This window comes from Typopeltis vanoorti, chromosome 18 (assembly GCF_054136105.1).
Source record: "Typopeltis vanoorti isolate ZY-2024b chromosome 18, IOZ_Tvanoo_1.0, whole genome shotgun sequence".
Taxonomy (NCBI): domain Eukaryota; kingdom Metazoa; phylum Arthropoda; class Arachnida; order Uropygi; family Thelyphonidae; genus Typopeltis; species Typopeltis vanoorti.
Window position 1 is genome coordinate 7,428,282 of NC_143566.1, and position 16,524 is coordinate 7,444,805.

The 16,524-nt window shown below is 34.5% G+C and overlaps 1 protein-coding gene across 1 annotated transcript in view; it reads right to left on the reverse strand.

Moving 5' to 3' along the window:
• LOC150096475 (ciliogenesis and planar polarity effector 1-like) overlaps window positions 1-16,524 on the reverse strand; it is a 614,243-nt gene that overhangs the window by 552,181 nt on the left and 45,538 nt on the right. Inside the window, exon 4 of the mRNA XM_090408080.1 lies at window positions 14,666-14,776. Within this exon, the coding sequence (XP_090264206.1) occupies window positions 14,666-14,776 (111 nt within the window). The remainder of the gene's footprint in view (window positions 1-14,665; window positions 14,777-16,524) is intronic.

Consider the following 16,524-nt stretch of genomic DNA (forward strand, 5'->3'; position numbering starts at 1 on the left):
TAAATAAAAAAACACCTATGAGTTTAAACCAGGTTATTTATATTCATGCAAATCTACTCACAGTAAATTTCACATAAAGGCTTACTTATTTTATTCATGTTCATTTTTTTCAATTTTATTCAATTCATATTGTCTAACATCCATGCTATGTAACTGGACTGTGAATTTAATTTCCTCTTTGTTCATTAACTGCTTGTCATGGTGATTGGCTTACATTCTTCAGATTTCCTGGAGTACCTCAGGGCTCTGTAATTTCACCCATGCTCTTTCTCCTAGTTTATCAATAACTCACTAACCTGAAATCCTATTCCTAGTTTTGCTGATGTTAGTATGCCTCATCTTTTTCATTTGACAAATCTTGAAATGCCCATATATATATAAAGCTACACGATCTTCCATAATCAGTGTCGTAAACACTAATCTTATTTTATTTCTGTGGAGTGAGGACAACTTTGTTGAATTGAATCCTACAAAAAACTTGCCTTATTTTGCATAAACAAAACAAAAGTGCATTTCATCCACTTCCTCATCGTTGATAATATCCAAATATCTATGCAAGATCATACATCTCTTGTTGGACTACTAATACACACACACACACACACACATACACACACCTGTGGCCTCTTCTTGGCTTAAGCACGTTGCACCCAAAAAACTAGGTGCTTTCTGATTCGTGGCATTATCTCTCACTTGAGCTCCTAACACTACAAATTTCAAATACCCTTACCTTAGAATATTGTCCTCACATAATGAGGTAGTGTGCCAAAAACCTCTCTAAAAATGCTTAATGCCAGAAGAGGGTGATTTATTAAATATTGACCCCTTCAAGCTGTTTTTGACCCCTTCTATCACAGAGTCCTCCAGCTACTATTTCATGGATAACTGTTTCTACTATTGGTATACTGCAGGTATTTTTATGAGTGCTATTGCACTGAACTACTGACAACATTCCTCCACTTTCCTTCAAACTCAAAAACACAAGAGCAGCTACTATACAACATTCATTTGTTGTCCAGTCCAGCTCAAAACATAAACCAATTTCCTCTTCCTCTTCATTTTCATATTTTCTACTTCTGTTTTCTGGAAGAGTCTTCCCAAGACAGTTCCTCTAAGGGCTGCAACCATCAAAAACACGATTTCTTCTTTTTTTTGTTGACTATACACTCACACTTGCCATTGATGTACTATAGATTTCACAACCTCTCATGGGATTGATAATAAAAAATTTAAAAAAATGTGTCAAACCCAAATTAACAGGCACTCACAAACTGGAAACCAAACTCAGCACTTCAAATTAAATGTGTCATCATCACCAGGATAACAAAAGTTAACAGATGTCAAAAATGTTCCATGTGAGCTGTCACAGGAACAACTTCAGCTGTGCTCACTGATCCCTCAGGAGAAACATGTCCTCAAACAACTGTCACCTGCAATGAAAATTTGGTTTCTATTAACAATTTGAACATAAACTCAGATAAAATGCAGTACTTCTGGTCCTGATAAGACAAAGAACAATGGTCATGCTGTGCATTTTGAGGATATAAAAAGATGTAGTCTTCTTGGAACTAGCTCCAAGAGGTATATCATATTCACAACAATCAAAGTGAGGGCATCTTTTTTTTTTCAAGTGCTACTGGAGATATTCCTCCAACAAGTTAAAGCCAGAATGTTGCAATAATTCAGATGAAAGAGAAAAAATAAATAAATAATGGATATAGTTTCTTTCCCCACCAAACAAACACTCTTGATGCCATCTGATTATCACATAGTCCAAGCTCTGGAAGAAATGGCACTTTGCCAATACTGAAGTAGTAGACAATCACAGTAGTGCTAAAACTATCTGCATAAAGAAAGATCAAAACAATCTGTTGAAAAATGTCTTTCAAATGTAATTTTATTAAGAGTTAAAATAAAATGCTACAGCCCAGAAAATCTGAAATCATCTTTCTATATTCAATCTGTTAGGAATTATTCTTAGCATTATAACTAACTGCAATATAAATGTGATTTAACAATCGTTAAATGGACAATGACTTTTACTGCTCAATCCAAGAACACCCTGCTTCCTATGGTCTGAAGTGACATAAAATAGTTTTCCATATTTGGTCTCCACAGCAAGGCTTTCCTCCTTAACACATCACTAATGTATAACAAGTTTGAAACTGTGGAGTATCTGATGAATTTCATTCATATATGACACATTTTTATTTTTTTATTAGGAGATTTATGTATTAAGAAGTGCTAATAATACATACATAAAAGAAATGGGGTTAATTAAATGTACATTTCTTCTCCCTCCTTTGTTTTTACTGTAATGTTTATTTTAATACTCCGTAGTGAATAAGTGTTATAGTGTTAATTATAAATTGTCTTCATCTCCATAAAGAGAATAAAATTAGTTATGTAATTTACTTTGTAAAAGTTTATGTTATATGGTATTGCTAACTTTGGCAACGTTATGTAATGTAGCAGAGACAAACACGCAGTCTTAAGAATGTTCATAGTTCAAGTGCTGTATTACTTCCAGCCAATACCAGCAAGTTTGAAATTGACAAATGTGTGGTGTGCACAGAGTGGGAAAAGAGAAATATGGAGAGAAAGAAAGATGGCTGGGTAATGTGTGGTTACAGGGATTTTGAAAGAGAAAGAATTATAGGAATGCATTCAGAGACCTATGAATTTATCTAAAAGTAATTATTTCTTTCAAGTAGTGGGCAACCACTAAAAGATAATCTAGCAAAAGACTTCATATATAGTTTCTGTTGTAAGGAATAACAGTATCTCAAGTGTAAAGAAAACCAGTTCCAGCATGAGGTTTGTCTACTGTTTGTTTATATAACCCTGTATTTGTTTCCTGTCAATGGATGGAGTAAAACAGAACATTTTATCTCTAGCAGAAAGTTATGTTTCTTCATGATAATGTGTGTGTATTACAGAATACTGAAGCCAATCAGTAAACTATTATTCAGTTATGGATAAGAACTGAATATATGAAATGAAGATTGTGTTTATACAACTGTAAGGTAAACGGTTTAACTATTTTCTCTTCATGTTTAACTTTCTGGAGCGAGATAAATATTCCTGAGAATAATTTGTACTCAAGCTACAGAGATAGGATATGTTCTTTATTTTGTAATGAGTCTCAACCCTAAGCCAGACTAAGATGATTCCTTTATTGGAACTGACTGCATTAAAATGCAAAGGCTGTTTCTTTGTTTGTTGTATACTAACTGTAGTAAAAAAAGCCATAGTTTGTTAATTCCCAAAGATGATTGGTAAATGAATTTTTCTTTGTTTTGTTTGTTGTTGAAAATTTTAATTCCTGAATCTACTAAATTCAAGTGGGTGAGAGAAAATGTATTAACAATTTTCTTTATGCAAATAATTATGTTTGTATAGTTATTTAATAAAAAACTGTGTTTCTTTTATATTACAATTTCTCTTGTCTTATTTTAGAGATAAGTGAATGATATATATATATATATATATATATGAGTTTCAATAGTTTGGGGAAAACTAGTATTATTTTCAAGATATAGAAATGTACTGGGAAAAAACCATGGACATGTAAATCATACTTGTGGTACGAACTTAATTAAGAACCAGTGGACAAAGTAAGCATATGTCAGCAAAGCAATGAGGTTTACTGATCATCTCATCTTCAAATTTAATACAATCTTTTGTGGGTGGGACTGTAAACACACACATATATATATATGAGGGAGGTTCCCAAAAATAACCAAAGTGGCATCATCCTGTGTGAATTGATTCAATGTTCTGGCTGCTTTTTTGTTAATACTTACAAGCAAGTTTGGTGATTTTGTGATAGCTGACCACAAGGAACAGAGAGTATACATGAAATTTTGTATTCTTAAGGAAGACACTTTAGGTAAAATGCAGATCTACGAGTAGTTTTACCATTTTAAAAATGGGGAAATGTCAGTTGAAGACCAACCACAATCTGGCCAACCTTCAACAAGCAGGAATGATGAAAATATCAAAAAGGTTTGCCAGGCAATCAATGAAGATCGTCGGAAGACCAGTGAGCAAGTTTCTGAAGAGACGAATTTGAAGAGGCATAGTTGCTGCACAACGACAATGCCTCAGCCCACATGGCCTTGTCTGTCAACAGTTCTTGGTGAAAAACAACATGGCGGTTCTTCCCCACCCTCCTACTTACCAGATCTCTCTCCATGTGATTTATTTTTATTCCAATTGATAAAGAAAACTATGAAAGTGCAGTGATTCATTGGTGTGCATAAAGTGAAAGAAAAGTTACTGGAAGCATAAACAGTATTCCAGTTGAATCATTTCAGGACTATTTCCAGCAGTGGAAAAAATGTTGGGACAAGTGCATTGATTCACGTTGAGAGTACTTTGAAAGAGACTAGAATATGGAATTATTAACTTTAATTTTTGTTTTTTTTTAAATAATTCCAGTTATTTTGGGGTACCCCCTTGTATATAATGTTATATATATATGTTCAAATCACACTGTAGCTATGAGAATGGTTCAGGTAATAGATCAGTTTCATTGCCCAGTGTGAGACCATCAACTCTGCTGCTTATTGGGAACATTATATAATTATAAATAAATAAATATATGTATAATTTATTTAAATCTAATTACTGCATAAATCCATTATACTAAACACTCATACATCAGACTCTTTCTATAGATTTTTCTTAAAATATTTTCTGGCAAACTTGGTTTCTCATCCAGGTTTACAATAATAATAATAATCCTATAAGTTATTTGCTTGCTGAGGACATTACAAACACTACTGTTTTAGCAGTGTTTGAATCAACAACATTAAATTATAGGTTTTGCCAATTATGCAAGTGAAGCAGGCAAAAGGTCCTTAAAAGTTATTTTATTTTCATTAGCGTCACTCCCATTAAATGTCACCCAGTTCATAATTCTCTTATATCCTCACAGTCAACATTCTTGAAATTCCGCATCTCATTATTCCAAATTATTACCTTATCCTTTAATTGCAATTCATTTGATAAAGTCAAATATAGAAGGCTCAAGGTAATTAATATAATCCATCACTAATTTGAACTAGTTCAGAGAGGATACATCAATTGTGCTACCGTCCATCATTCTATAATGTTATTATTAAATTCAAACAACAATCTATAGTTTACATATGTGTTGCTTTAAAAAATTGTACAATTAAATTTATTTTTCATTCAATAATTTAAATTACTGAATTAAATTTACTCTCTTGAAAATAATTACTTCAATGTCCTAGTGGTCATTACTCATATTAAAATCCCTATTAATGTTTTGCTTACCCCAGTTTCATTTCACTTACCAGGGATTTTAATATGGGTAACGACCACTAGGACATTGAAATAATTCTTTTCAAGAGAGTAAATTTAATTCAGTAATTTAAATTATTGAATGAAAAATGAAATTTAATCTATGGTTCAAATCACACTGTAGCTATATAGATGTTTTCAGGTGACAGATCGATTTCACTACCCAGCATAAGACCATCAACCCTACTGCTAATTGGAAACATTAAGTAGTTTCTAGTTAATAACTACAAAATAATCTGGTTTTTCTTGAGATGGTAATCATTATTGTTATCATCTTCTGGAAATTCACCATATTAGAACAATATGCAAAAAAAATGAGAACCTTTAATAATGGTTATTTTTGCAAATTATAACATTATAGTGCCAATTACCTATTCAGAATCACTAATGAGAATAGCATTTAGGCAATTACTAGTGCAGTGAAGGTCTGATATGCCATGACTGCAAATGAGGTACTATCAGTTATATAGATCAGTGTTTTTGGACTTTTCTGACATCGACGCGCAATAAAAAATAAATTTTGCATCATAAACCAGCACACATTATTTATAAACACGCACACACACACACTACATTTTGATCTTAGCCAAAAGGATAAGAAGCAATATCCCAAAGGGGTAGTACAATACCAGGGCAACACACAAGGCAAAGGTGGAGCAAACCTCAATTACTTTGTTACCTTTCACAATTCAGTTTTTTTCTTAAGACCCATATCAGAACATATACAAAACTTTGTTCTTGGCCAAAAATCCAAGAAGCAAAAACTGTTGTATCTGTTCTTATCAGCTAAATATCTGACACTGGCCCACATCATCCCTAAGATATTCAACTGATTCAATGAATCAACCGATAAAGAAGGATGCAGAACGAAAGAAAGAGTGAATGGGAAAAGCATAAAAGTGCAAGAAACTAAGAGAAAAGAAGGGTGGGCAGTTTATAGATATGTGGAATAAATTTGATGGACATAAGGACCTGTATCTCTGTAGCTCAGTTGGTATAGATGAAGCCCTTTGGTTAATAGACCAGGGTTTAATTCTTATCTATGATGTGAGGAACCTTTACCTGTACTCTTTCGACTAAAGGTGAGTTAAGCCAGTCTCATACGGAAGTAGAGAGTTTTTCACCCAGAAACTCAGGTTTTTTGTCCTTCAGAACAGGCAAACCAGACGTGAACACACACAGATTACAGTCATGAATACTTACAACAACATGTGGAAGAGATAGGGTCTTCACCACATGTTATGCTCATAGTTAACCATGAGTCACATTATGGCAGTCAACCTCCTAGATAGGAGACGACACATGAATGGGAAGGACCTGTATATGCCTGATAGACTATACTTAAATGACTCTGGAGTTAGATACTTAGAGAAGGTGTTGTTCAGTGAGAGTCTGGAAGTGCGAAACCAGGGAAACTAGCGATATTAGGGGAGAAGCAATCAAGCATGTGTCTAGCCACCCCTAGGATATATAAGTATGAATGCAGGAATGATTACAAAGAGCAGAGTGCAGTTTTTCAGGATTTGAAGCTAAATGGGCAGGTAATGACATTATGTAAGGGTAACTGTGGATCCAAGGGGATGTTGAAATGCATGTACATGAATGTCCAAAGTATCAGAATAAAGTAAAGAGTTTTTGACACTGATCAACTCGATTTGGCCAAACATTATTGGCATCAGCAAGGCCTGGTTGTCAGGAGATCATGTAGTTAGAGGGATAGAATGTAAAATATATTGTATTTTCAGAGAAGACAGAGGAAATAGGGCAGGAGGAGGAGGAGGGGTATTATTAAAGATAGCTGAAGAACTTCAGCCAACAAAAATAGAAGTTAAGGAAGATTGTAGAACTAATGGAAATGGTTCAGTTGAGGCTTCCTGGAATGAGATAGAGGCCAACAGGCCAAAATATATTGTTGGTTGCATCTATAGGCCTGGAGTCCAGAAAACGATGTCGACAACCTGCATCAGCAGAAGATAACAATGAGTGCAGGCTGAGCAATTATCATGGGAGATTTCAACTATGGTGATATAGAATCAAAGGAGGAAAGAGCACATGGCAAAATGGAAGTGGAATTTATAGTTACTAAGGCATAATTACCTGAAACATAATGTGCCATAAGGGACCAGAGATTTGAGAGTGTTGGATATAACTACTGTCTATAATAACTCTACCTATCAAGGAAAGTGGTTATGCAATCTTGTCCTAGGATATTGCTCAACATGCAAAAATTTCAGTCAAGAAAGGGTTTATGCAGAACTACAAAGTTGACAATTATGACAAACTAGGAGGCTATCTGAAGGAATGCCATGACAAACTACATGGAATCAATGTCATTAGTGAATAGGAAGTGGTCAAGGATTGTTTGAGTGAGGCAATATCAGACTGCATACCCAAGGTCAGGAGGATAAAGAGAGTATGGATTAAGTGGATGGCTACCAATATAAAGTAAGTGGAGCAAAAAAAAAAAAAAAAAAAAAAAGCATGCCAATGAGCAGTATAAAACACAAACAAGAAAGATAACTAGTATGGTAAGGAAGGCTAAATCAGATTTGGGGAGAAAATTAGCTAAGGAGGCCAAAGTAAATCTGAAAGAGTTTTTTTGCTTTGTAGCAAGTAAGAGAAAGAATGATTATGGAAAGACAACTTCACTCACTGCTGATGGAAAGAAAGTGACAGAATCAGAAGAAATAGTTCAATTACTATGCGATCACTTTTCAAGGATATATCATCCAGGTGGTGACCATGCATTTACTTGAGATGACAGAGACTGATCTGATCATTTAGATAGATGAACTGAAAGTACCCAGTATAATGAAAAATATCAACCTGAATACAGCAGTTGGCCTGAAAAATACTTCAGCTCTGCTACGAGAATGTGCAAGTGAATTGGCAGTGCCTCTGACAAAGTTGGTTAATCTAAATCTCAGCTTGGCAAGGTTCCAAGGGAGTGAAAACAGGATAAAATAGTTAAAGTATTGGAAAAGTTGGTTAAAAGTAAAATTCAGGAAAGGTTGATAGGAATATGATACTCTATAGGGAGCAGCATGGCTTTATAAAAGGTAGGTCCTGCTGCAGTAATTTATTCACATTTTATAATAAAATGACAGCAGGATAAAGAAATGGATACACCATGATAGCCACTGGACTTTGCAAAAGCATTTGACAGAATACCGCATGGAAAACTATTACATAAGTTGGAGCAAATAGGAATGGATATGAGGCTGGTGGAATGGATAGGAGAGGTGGCTGATAGACAGACATAAGAGGGTGGTGTATGGTGGAGTGAAATCAAGGCGAATGCTGGTGACTAGTGGAGTGACCCAGGGCTCTGTACTAGGACTACTACTTCATTTGTACATTAATGATATAACAGAAGATCTGAAAAGGGATATTCAGTTGTTGTGCTGATGATGCAAAATATGGAGGGCAATGATAAAGGTGTTGCCTAATAAATTGGCAGTGTGGGCAAAGGATAATGGTGCTTTGCAATGAAAAGATAACTTGGTATCATATCATATCATAAAAAAGTTTTTAAAAAAATTAAAACCGAGCAGCTTTGACAGGTAAACTGTAAACGCAACTATACAAACATTATTGAGGAAACAATGAAACAGTTCAAAAACAAGAACTAACCCTTAGAGTCTCAGTGCCAAACTCTGATAGATTCAGCTAGGGAGTAAGTTGTCTGCAAGAATGGAAAAATAAGAATACCAAACAAAATGGACACAAGAATTTAAAGAAGCAGTCCTGGAAAAGAAGAAACCATACCAAAAATTCCTAGAAAATAAGTTGGCAGATATCCTAAAAGAATATGGAGAAAAATGTAAGAGCCAAGCAATGTGTAAGAGTAGGTAAGTAAAAGACATTGGAAGACTTGATAAGAGTATGGAAAATAAATATCAGGAAGGTGGCAAAATGTTCTGGAGGCTATTGAAGAAGCATAGAAATTGAGGAATGAGCAATGATAAAGTTGACATGAAATACTGACGATAAGGATATTCCTAGATGTCTGGAGTAATTACATTGATCTCAATCTTGTACAATTTCTCCATCCAAAACATGTCCTTCACTTGCCATTCACAACCTCATGTTTTTGACATTAAAACAGTATATTCTCCTGGACTTCTACTCTTTCTTTCCATAATCAAGACTACTGCTCCTACTGTCTTGATATAAATGCTTGCCCTCAGCAAGTTAAAATTTAACCTTGTGAGAATGATGGCCTTCTTTTCCCAATCTATACAAAATTCAGTCCACTATACAAGCCATAGTTTAACAAGAAGTGTGCTAACAGGAAAGGAATCCTAGAGTAAAATTCAATATACCACAAGCAGCTTCATTCCCAACATATACTGATGCATGCAAGAAATAGAAAACAACCAACAAGAAATCCAAATCTGACTCTGAATCAACAAATAAAACTATCCTCATATAAAAAATGCAGGATGCCTTTTGGTCCCCTGCAAAAGCTGTTAAGACACAATGTTCATTCATCTGTGTTTCTATCTCTTTCTTGTTCAGATGGCAATGGTGTAACAATGCAGATGAAACTGACCTTTTCTGGCATCATTGTCACTTTCCATTCTGGGGTTACAGAAACAAGCAAGACAAAATGTCTCCTGTCATATTAGTAGCAGTGCTTCATATGCCTTCTGTGTTTTTTTTTCCCTTCAAGAAAATCATCTGAAGAATCTCAACCTAGATACTAAACAAGTGCTCTGCTGATGGTATCTTATCTCCACAGATATACAAGTAACCCTTGTATAACACGGATTTTAGGTTCCATAGAAATGCCACATTATATAAATCGCGTTATGCGAGACTCAGATCACATAGAAAAAGTAGGTTCCGAAATCGTTTTTTTTTTAAATTATATAAACAATGACATATCCAACAAAAACAATATTTTTATTTAATTCAGGTAATTCATATAAGTTAAGAAAACAAACTATGAGACAAATACATAGTATAAAATTATAAAAATCACAAATTGTACATAAATTTCATTGCACATAATGTATAAATGTTTTAGACAATAAAATAACGTGCATATTTTAATCATCATCATTGTCTTCAGAAATAATATTTCATGGATGTTCTTTAAGTGGCTGGAGGTTGTCACCACTTCAAATCTCTTGGACATCATTTGTTATAATTCTCTTTGCCTACTTCGGCTGGTTTAGTTATCAAGAAGTCAGTAACAAGACTTTGCTTACCACTATGATGCAATTTTTTTATTAAGTTCACAATATGACGCTAAACAAATATCCAATTGTCTCGTGAATTTTCCCAAGCTCTCCATTGAGGGATCATTATCTGTAAAATAACTTTCTTGCCAAGTCCAATCCTTCTGCTAATTTCTTTAAACTGAATTCTTTAATGGATTCACAATCAGAATCTTCGGCAGAACTTTCCCTACCATTTGGTTGACGCCATCTATTAATTGTACCAGTTCCTCCTCATTTAAATCTGTTTCTCCATCAATTAATTCACTAATTTTGTTTTCAACCACATCGCAAAAGCCCTCTCTACCAAAAATGTGTGCAATGTTTATTATTATTCAGACCATATTTTTTTCCAGCAAGCATTCAGCATAGAGGGTTGTAATTCCTTAATGGATAGAGAAATAATTTTCACACAATTCAATATTAAAATTTCTTTCCACGTTGGAAGTAGTGTCATGTTTGGATTACATTCCATTTTTTCCAAAATTAACTGAAATGTTCACAGAACATAATATGACCTAAATGTTGATATTATTCCTTGGTCGAGTGGTTGCATAAGTGAGGTAGCATTAAGCGGCAAAAAAGTTATTTTAATACTCGATGGCTTAAATTTGTTGGGTGGCCTGGTGCGTTATCTAAAATTAGTAGAATTTTAGAGTCCATATTCCTTTTCTTTGTGTAACTTTCTACATTGGGTACAAAGCACTTGAAAAAAAAAAACAATTTTCAAGCATGCTAGCTGTAACCCATGCCTTTTTGTTGGCCTCCCAATAAACAGGTAGGGTGGACTTGTCGAGCCCTTTCATCGCACAAGATTTGTGGATCGGTTAATAAACATTGGTTTTGTCATGTAATCACCTGATGCATTACTACAAAACAGTAGAGTAATTCTATCTTTGAATCCAGGAGCTGATCTTTAATTTTTGGAAAATGCATAATTTTTCCAAAAATGGGTTTATGCATTTTTGCATTTTGGCATTTTTTTCCAATATAAATCAGATTCATCCACACTGAACATCTGCACTATAACCACCTTCTTAAACGATTTTTAAAAGTTCTGCTGGATATTTCCAGGCAACTTCAACGTCTGCTGATGTTCCCTGGATTTTAAGATTATACAAGGAAAACTGCTTTTTAAAGTTTTCGAACCAACCCTTACTGGCACAAAATTCATGCTGAGAGATTTCTTCTGAAGAATCTTGATCATGTTCTTTTAAATGTTTATAAACTTTGAGAACTTTTTGCTTAATAAGGTGTCCATCCAAAGGAATTTTCTTTCGAGTGCAATCTTCTATCAAAATCGTTAGAGATATGTCCGTGCAGTTAGCCTAGTGGCTGTGCACTTTGCAACCATATATGACTGGGGAAGGAGTGTCCCAGGTTCGATTCCCGTCGAAGACGTGAGGAATTTGAGGATCTTCCTCAGCCATAGCCAAGTTAGCCGGACTTGGGCGTGGGCAGTAGGGTTTTTTCTGCCAGTTTATCTGGGTTTTTTCATCCCGCAAGCAGGCAAACCGGCCCCGTGAACGCGCACACAGATCTACAGCCATAAATACCTCACCCCCCATGAGGGGGGGGGCTCAACTCGCCCCAATAGGGACGAGGGAGAAAAAGGGAGGAAACTCCATACGAATAAATAAATAAATAAAATAAATTAGAGATTTCTCCATTTTTCTTATTAGAATATCACGTACACGAACAACGTGCTTTGCACTTACCATTGACCCAGCAATAACACTTTCTCGGATTTTATGTTCATTTTGTTTGATTGTTCGAATTGTTGATTCAATTAAATTCAGAGTCCATGCAACAACTCCTGGTTTTTCTTCAATTTTCAACTGATCCAAGATTTTAATTTTTTCTTGAGAAATGAATTTCCTCTTCAATGTTGGCTTTTTCCCTTTCATTGCAGTTTTAGTGGCGATTACAATAAAAATAAACTTTTACATAAAAAAAAAAAAAAAGCATTAAATATGTATGTAACTCACCCTTGCATAACACTGATGTTATACAAGGCCCTCAGCTTGAGAATAACACACGAGTTTTAATGTGCTTTCCTTGCAGAAAACGAAGACAATTTAACAATAAACACATTATACAGTAAACCCTAGATGGCGAACCTATGGCACTCGTGCTAGAGGTGGCACGTCTCGAAATTTTTCTGGCACGTTAACGATTTACAGGTGATATCCTTTTATACGCTTATAAATTATTCAACTTTTTTTTAATTATTACAATACGTACAAGTCGAATTTTGTTTTACACAAGAGAGCAGCTATAAAGACGTGCATATGATTGGTGCAGTATTAACAAAAGATCGCTTTCATTGCAGTTTTAGTGGTGATTACAATAAAAATAAACTTTTACATAAAAAAAAAAAAAGCATTAAATATGTATGTAACTCACCCTTGTATAACACTGATGTTATACAAGGCCCTCAGCTTGAGAATAACACACATGATTTTTAATGTGCTTTCCTTGCAGAAAACGAAGACAATTTAACAGTAAACACATTATACAGTAAACCCTAGATGGCAAACCTATGGCACTCGTGCTAGAGGTGGCACGTCTCGAAATTTTTCTGGCACGTCAACGATTTACAGGTGATATCCTTTTATACGCTTATAAATTATTCAACTATTTTTTAATTATTACAATACATACAAGTCGAATTTTGTTTTACACAAGAGAGCAGCTATAAAGACGTGCATATGATTGGTGCGGTATTAACAAAAGATTGCGCGAGACAAAGGCAACTGACAAGTGTTGAGTTGAAATGCTAATTCGCTTCAATCAAATTCCGTAACATCTGAAACTGTCATAACACATTCACGACAGGATGTCATTTTTCTTGGATGTCAATTCTTGGTAGAATTTTAATTTAAGTTAGCCTTTGTGATCTGTCATAATGACATCGAGAATTTCAAATGCAATAAAAGAAACACTTATTTCATAATTGAAAGATTGGAAAATAGTTTTCAGTTAGATACTGTGCTTCAGTGCAACATATGGTTTTGCTTGAATCTATACGGCATAGTTTCTCTGAGAGGGGACATGTGATTCATTAGTTAGCACAGTTTTTATTCCAGCTGTGTCTAACTGCACTATTTGTTGAGAATTACAGAGACTGCAAAAGCCTCTGTACAGTAATTTATTCAGGGATACAATAAAACTAAATTCGATACCTATAACTACTTGTGCGATAAGGGCAGACACAAATTTAATTAAGATAAAATTTGAGTTTTAAGTCCCGGTGAAAAATATATGAAAAAAAAAAATAAAGGGTTACTAGAAATTGTAGACCCCGTTATATCGAAACTGCGTTGAACAAGGGTTACTACAATTTGTAGACCACGTTATATCGAAACCACGTTGTATAAGTACCGCGTTATATGAGGGTTACCTGTACTCAAAAGTTTTGCTCCATAACTATTATCTCTACAGTTTGTTACACTCATCTATTCCAATATATGGAAGGAAGTCTGTACTTAGCTCATTCCAAAAGAGAGAAAAGTCTGCCATCTAATGACCCACCGCCTTCAGCCTCAGTCCTTTCTAAAATAACGAAGATAGTCAACAATAAACCTCTTCACTACGAAGTAAAAAGTCAGTAATCCTAGTAAAAGCCATAATTTGTTGTAGAAGTGGATGAATTTTCTCTATATGTACGACTTAAGAACAATTCATCACTACGTATTGCTCCCATGGCTTTCCAAGCAAACTAGTCTTCTTTCATCACTACTCGTCTCACTTTCCCAACTGCACAGGCATTTGGAATGTGTATCAAATAATAAACAACATTCAATAGAGCAATATAAAACTATTGTTTATTGCTCTACCAGTTATTGCATGATTTTTTAGGAAAAAATATTTAAAAAAAATTATGTTATCAGAGAAAATTCTAACAACATTTAAAGAATGGTAACACTAACTAGTACAACAGCTCTTTACTAGCTTGGTTACAAATTTTGTAATTCCAGAACATATGTACACATCAACTGAAACTAAACTCTGAAGGTGAATCAGTAAGAGTTGAATTCCCATGAAGTTCAAGATGAAATTTACAGCCTAAAATCATACTCTGGGAGGAGGATGAAGAAAAGTATTACCTGATTTAATAGGTAAAATGGTTGGCAGCTTCTGAATTTTCTGTAATTCATCTTTATCTTTATGCCACAAAAATATTTCTCCTGAAGAAAGAAGTCCACATAAATAATTTCCTAAAAAAAAATAAATAAATAAATAAATAAATATATATATATATATATATATATAATTTATGGAATCTAAGTGAGCCAACTATTGTTTACTCCTGCTATAGTAAATTCGTGCAAACCACCATACACCATCAAACTATCTTATCATAACGAACTTATAACAGCACTGGGCTTATACATCTATTGTAGGAATTTCACTAGTTTGCAATTGTGAGAAAGTCCGTTATAGCTACAGAGAGAATCAGTTGTATTCATTTACAAAGTCTGATGGCGAGGCTTATACACTGGCCCAATTAATTAATACTTTGAATATTTCGTAAAGTCAAACTGCCATTATCAGGGAACAAAATATAAGATAAATGCACATAGGCACTACACACTAAGTAATGAAGATGAAGCATGTCAACTGGGAGTAGGCCTGAAGTCCTAAATAGTTTCTGCTAGTGGGCTAAACTGAGGGTCCTAGCCTGTTGGGCTGAAGTATGGAGGATGAACTCTTCCCAAATTTGGGGCAGTTTCTTGCAACAAAATTTGTTGAGGTTAGGGTAGTTTCTTAAGGCAGAAGCCGATTCTATTAACAGTCTTTTATATTTATATTTGCTACGATTGAGTAAAGTGGCTTTCTTCCAGCATATTCTAAGGCAGGTGTCCAAAATCATGGTCACCTAGTCCTGATGGCTGCAGTGAAGGAAACTGATATAGTCTTCTTTATGTTCAGAAATTTGGATGTTTGCAGTCCTGCCTGTTTGTACATAAGAAGATAGTTTACAACTGCAAGGGGGCTGATAAACAGCTGGCAGTTGGAAGTTTTTCCACTTGGTTATACTTTGCATTATGGGATGCAAAGTCACTAGCTTCTATATACGAGTTGCCCTGTCCTGAAAATACTTCAGGTGAAAACTTTGCTTGCTTACACTTGGATAAAGGATTAAATGAAGAATATAATTTCTTGGCATCTTTAATTTATAAACATCTGGCAGGTCTAGGGACTGTATCTTTGGTGGAATAGATAATGAATGCCAGTTTTTTATATGGTCTAAGTGGTTGAAAGGAATAATTTTTGGTCAGTTTTTTAGATGTGCCTTGGATATAGCTTTGGTGTAGTCTTTCTTCTGGAGAGTGTATGTAAGTTTGGAGTTTTAATATTTTGGCAGCTCTCATCCTCTGTACTTCAGCCCAACAGCCAATGATGCCTAATTTAGCCCACCAAGGGGAACTATTTAGGATTTTAGGCTTACTCTCAGTTGACATGCTTCATCTTCATTGCTTAGTGTAGTATCTGCATGCACATATCTTATATTTTGTTCCCTGAGAAAACAATTTGACTGCCAAAATATTGGAAGTGTTAATTAAATTTATTTTAGTTAATATTAGGCTATGTTATAATTTCCTTAAAAAATACAGTTATTCATTTACAAACTTTGTTATCCTTATAATGGATGTATCATAATGACATAATTCCTGCCTGGGTTGTAGGAATTATGTCATTATGATACATCCATTATGAGGATAACAATGTTTGTAAATGAATAACTGTATTTTTTAAGGAAATTATAACATAGACTAATATTAACTAAAATAAATTTAATTAACACTTCCAATATTTTAGCAGAGTCAAACTGCCATTGTCAGGGAACAAAATATAAGTTATGTGCATGCAGGCACTACACCAAGTAATGAAGATGAAGTATGTCAACTGAAAGTAGGCCTAAAGAGTGCCCCCTAGTGGGCTAAATTGGGCTGAAGTACGG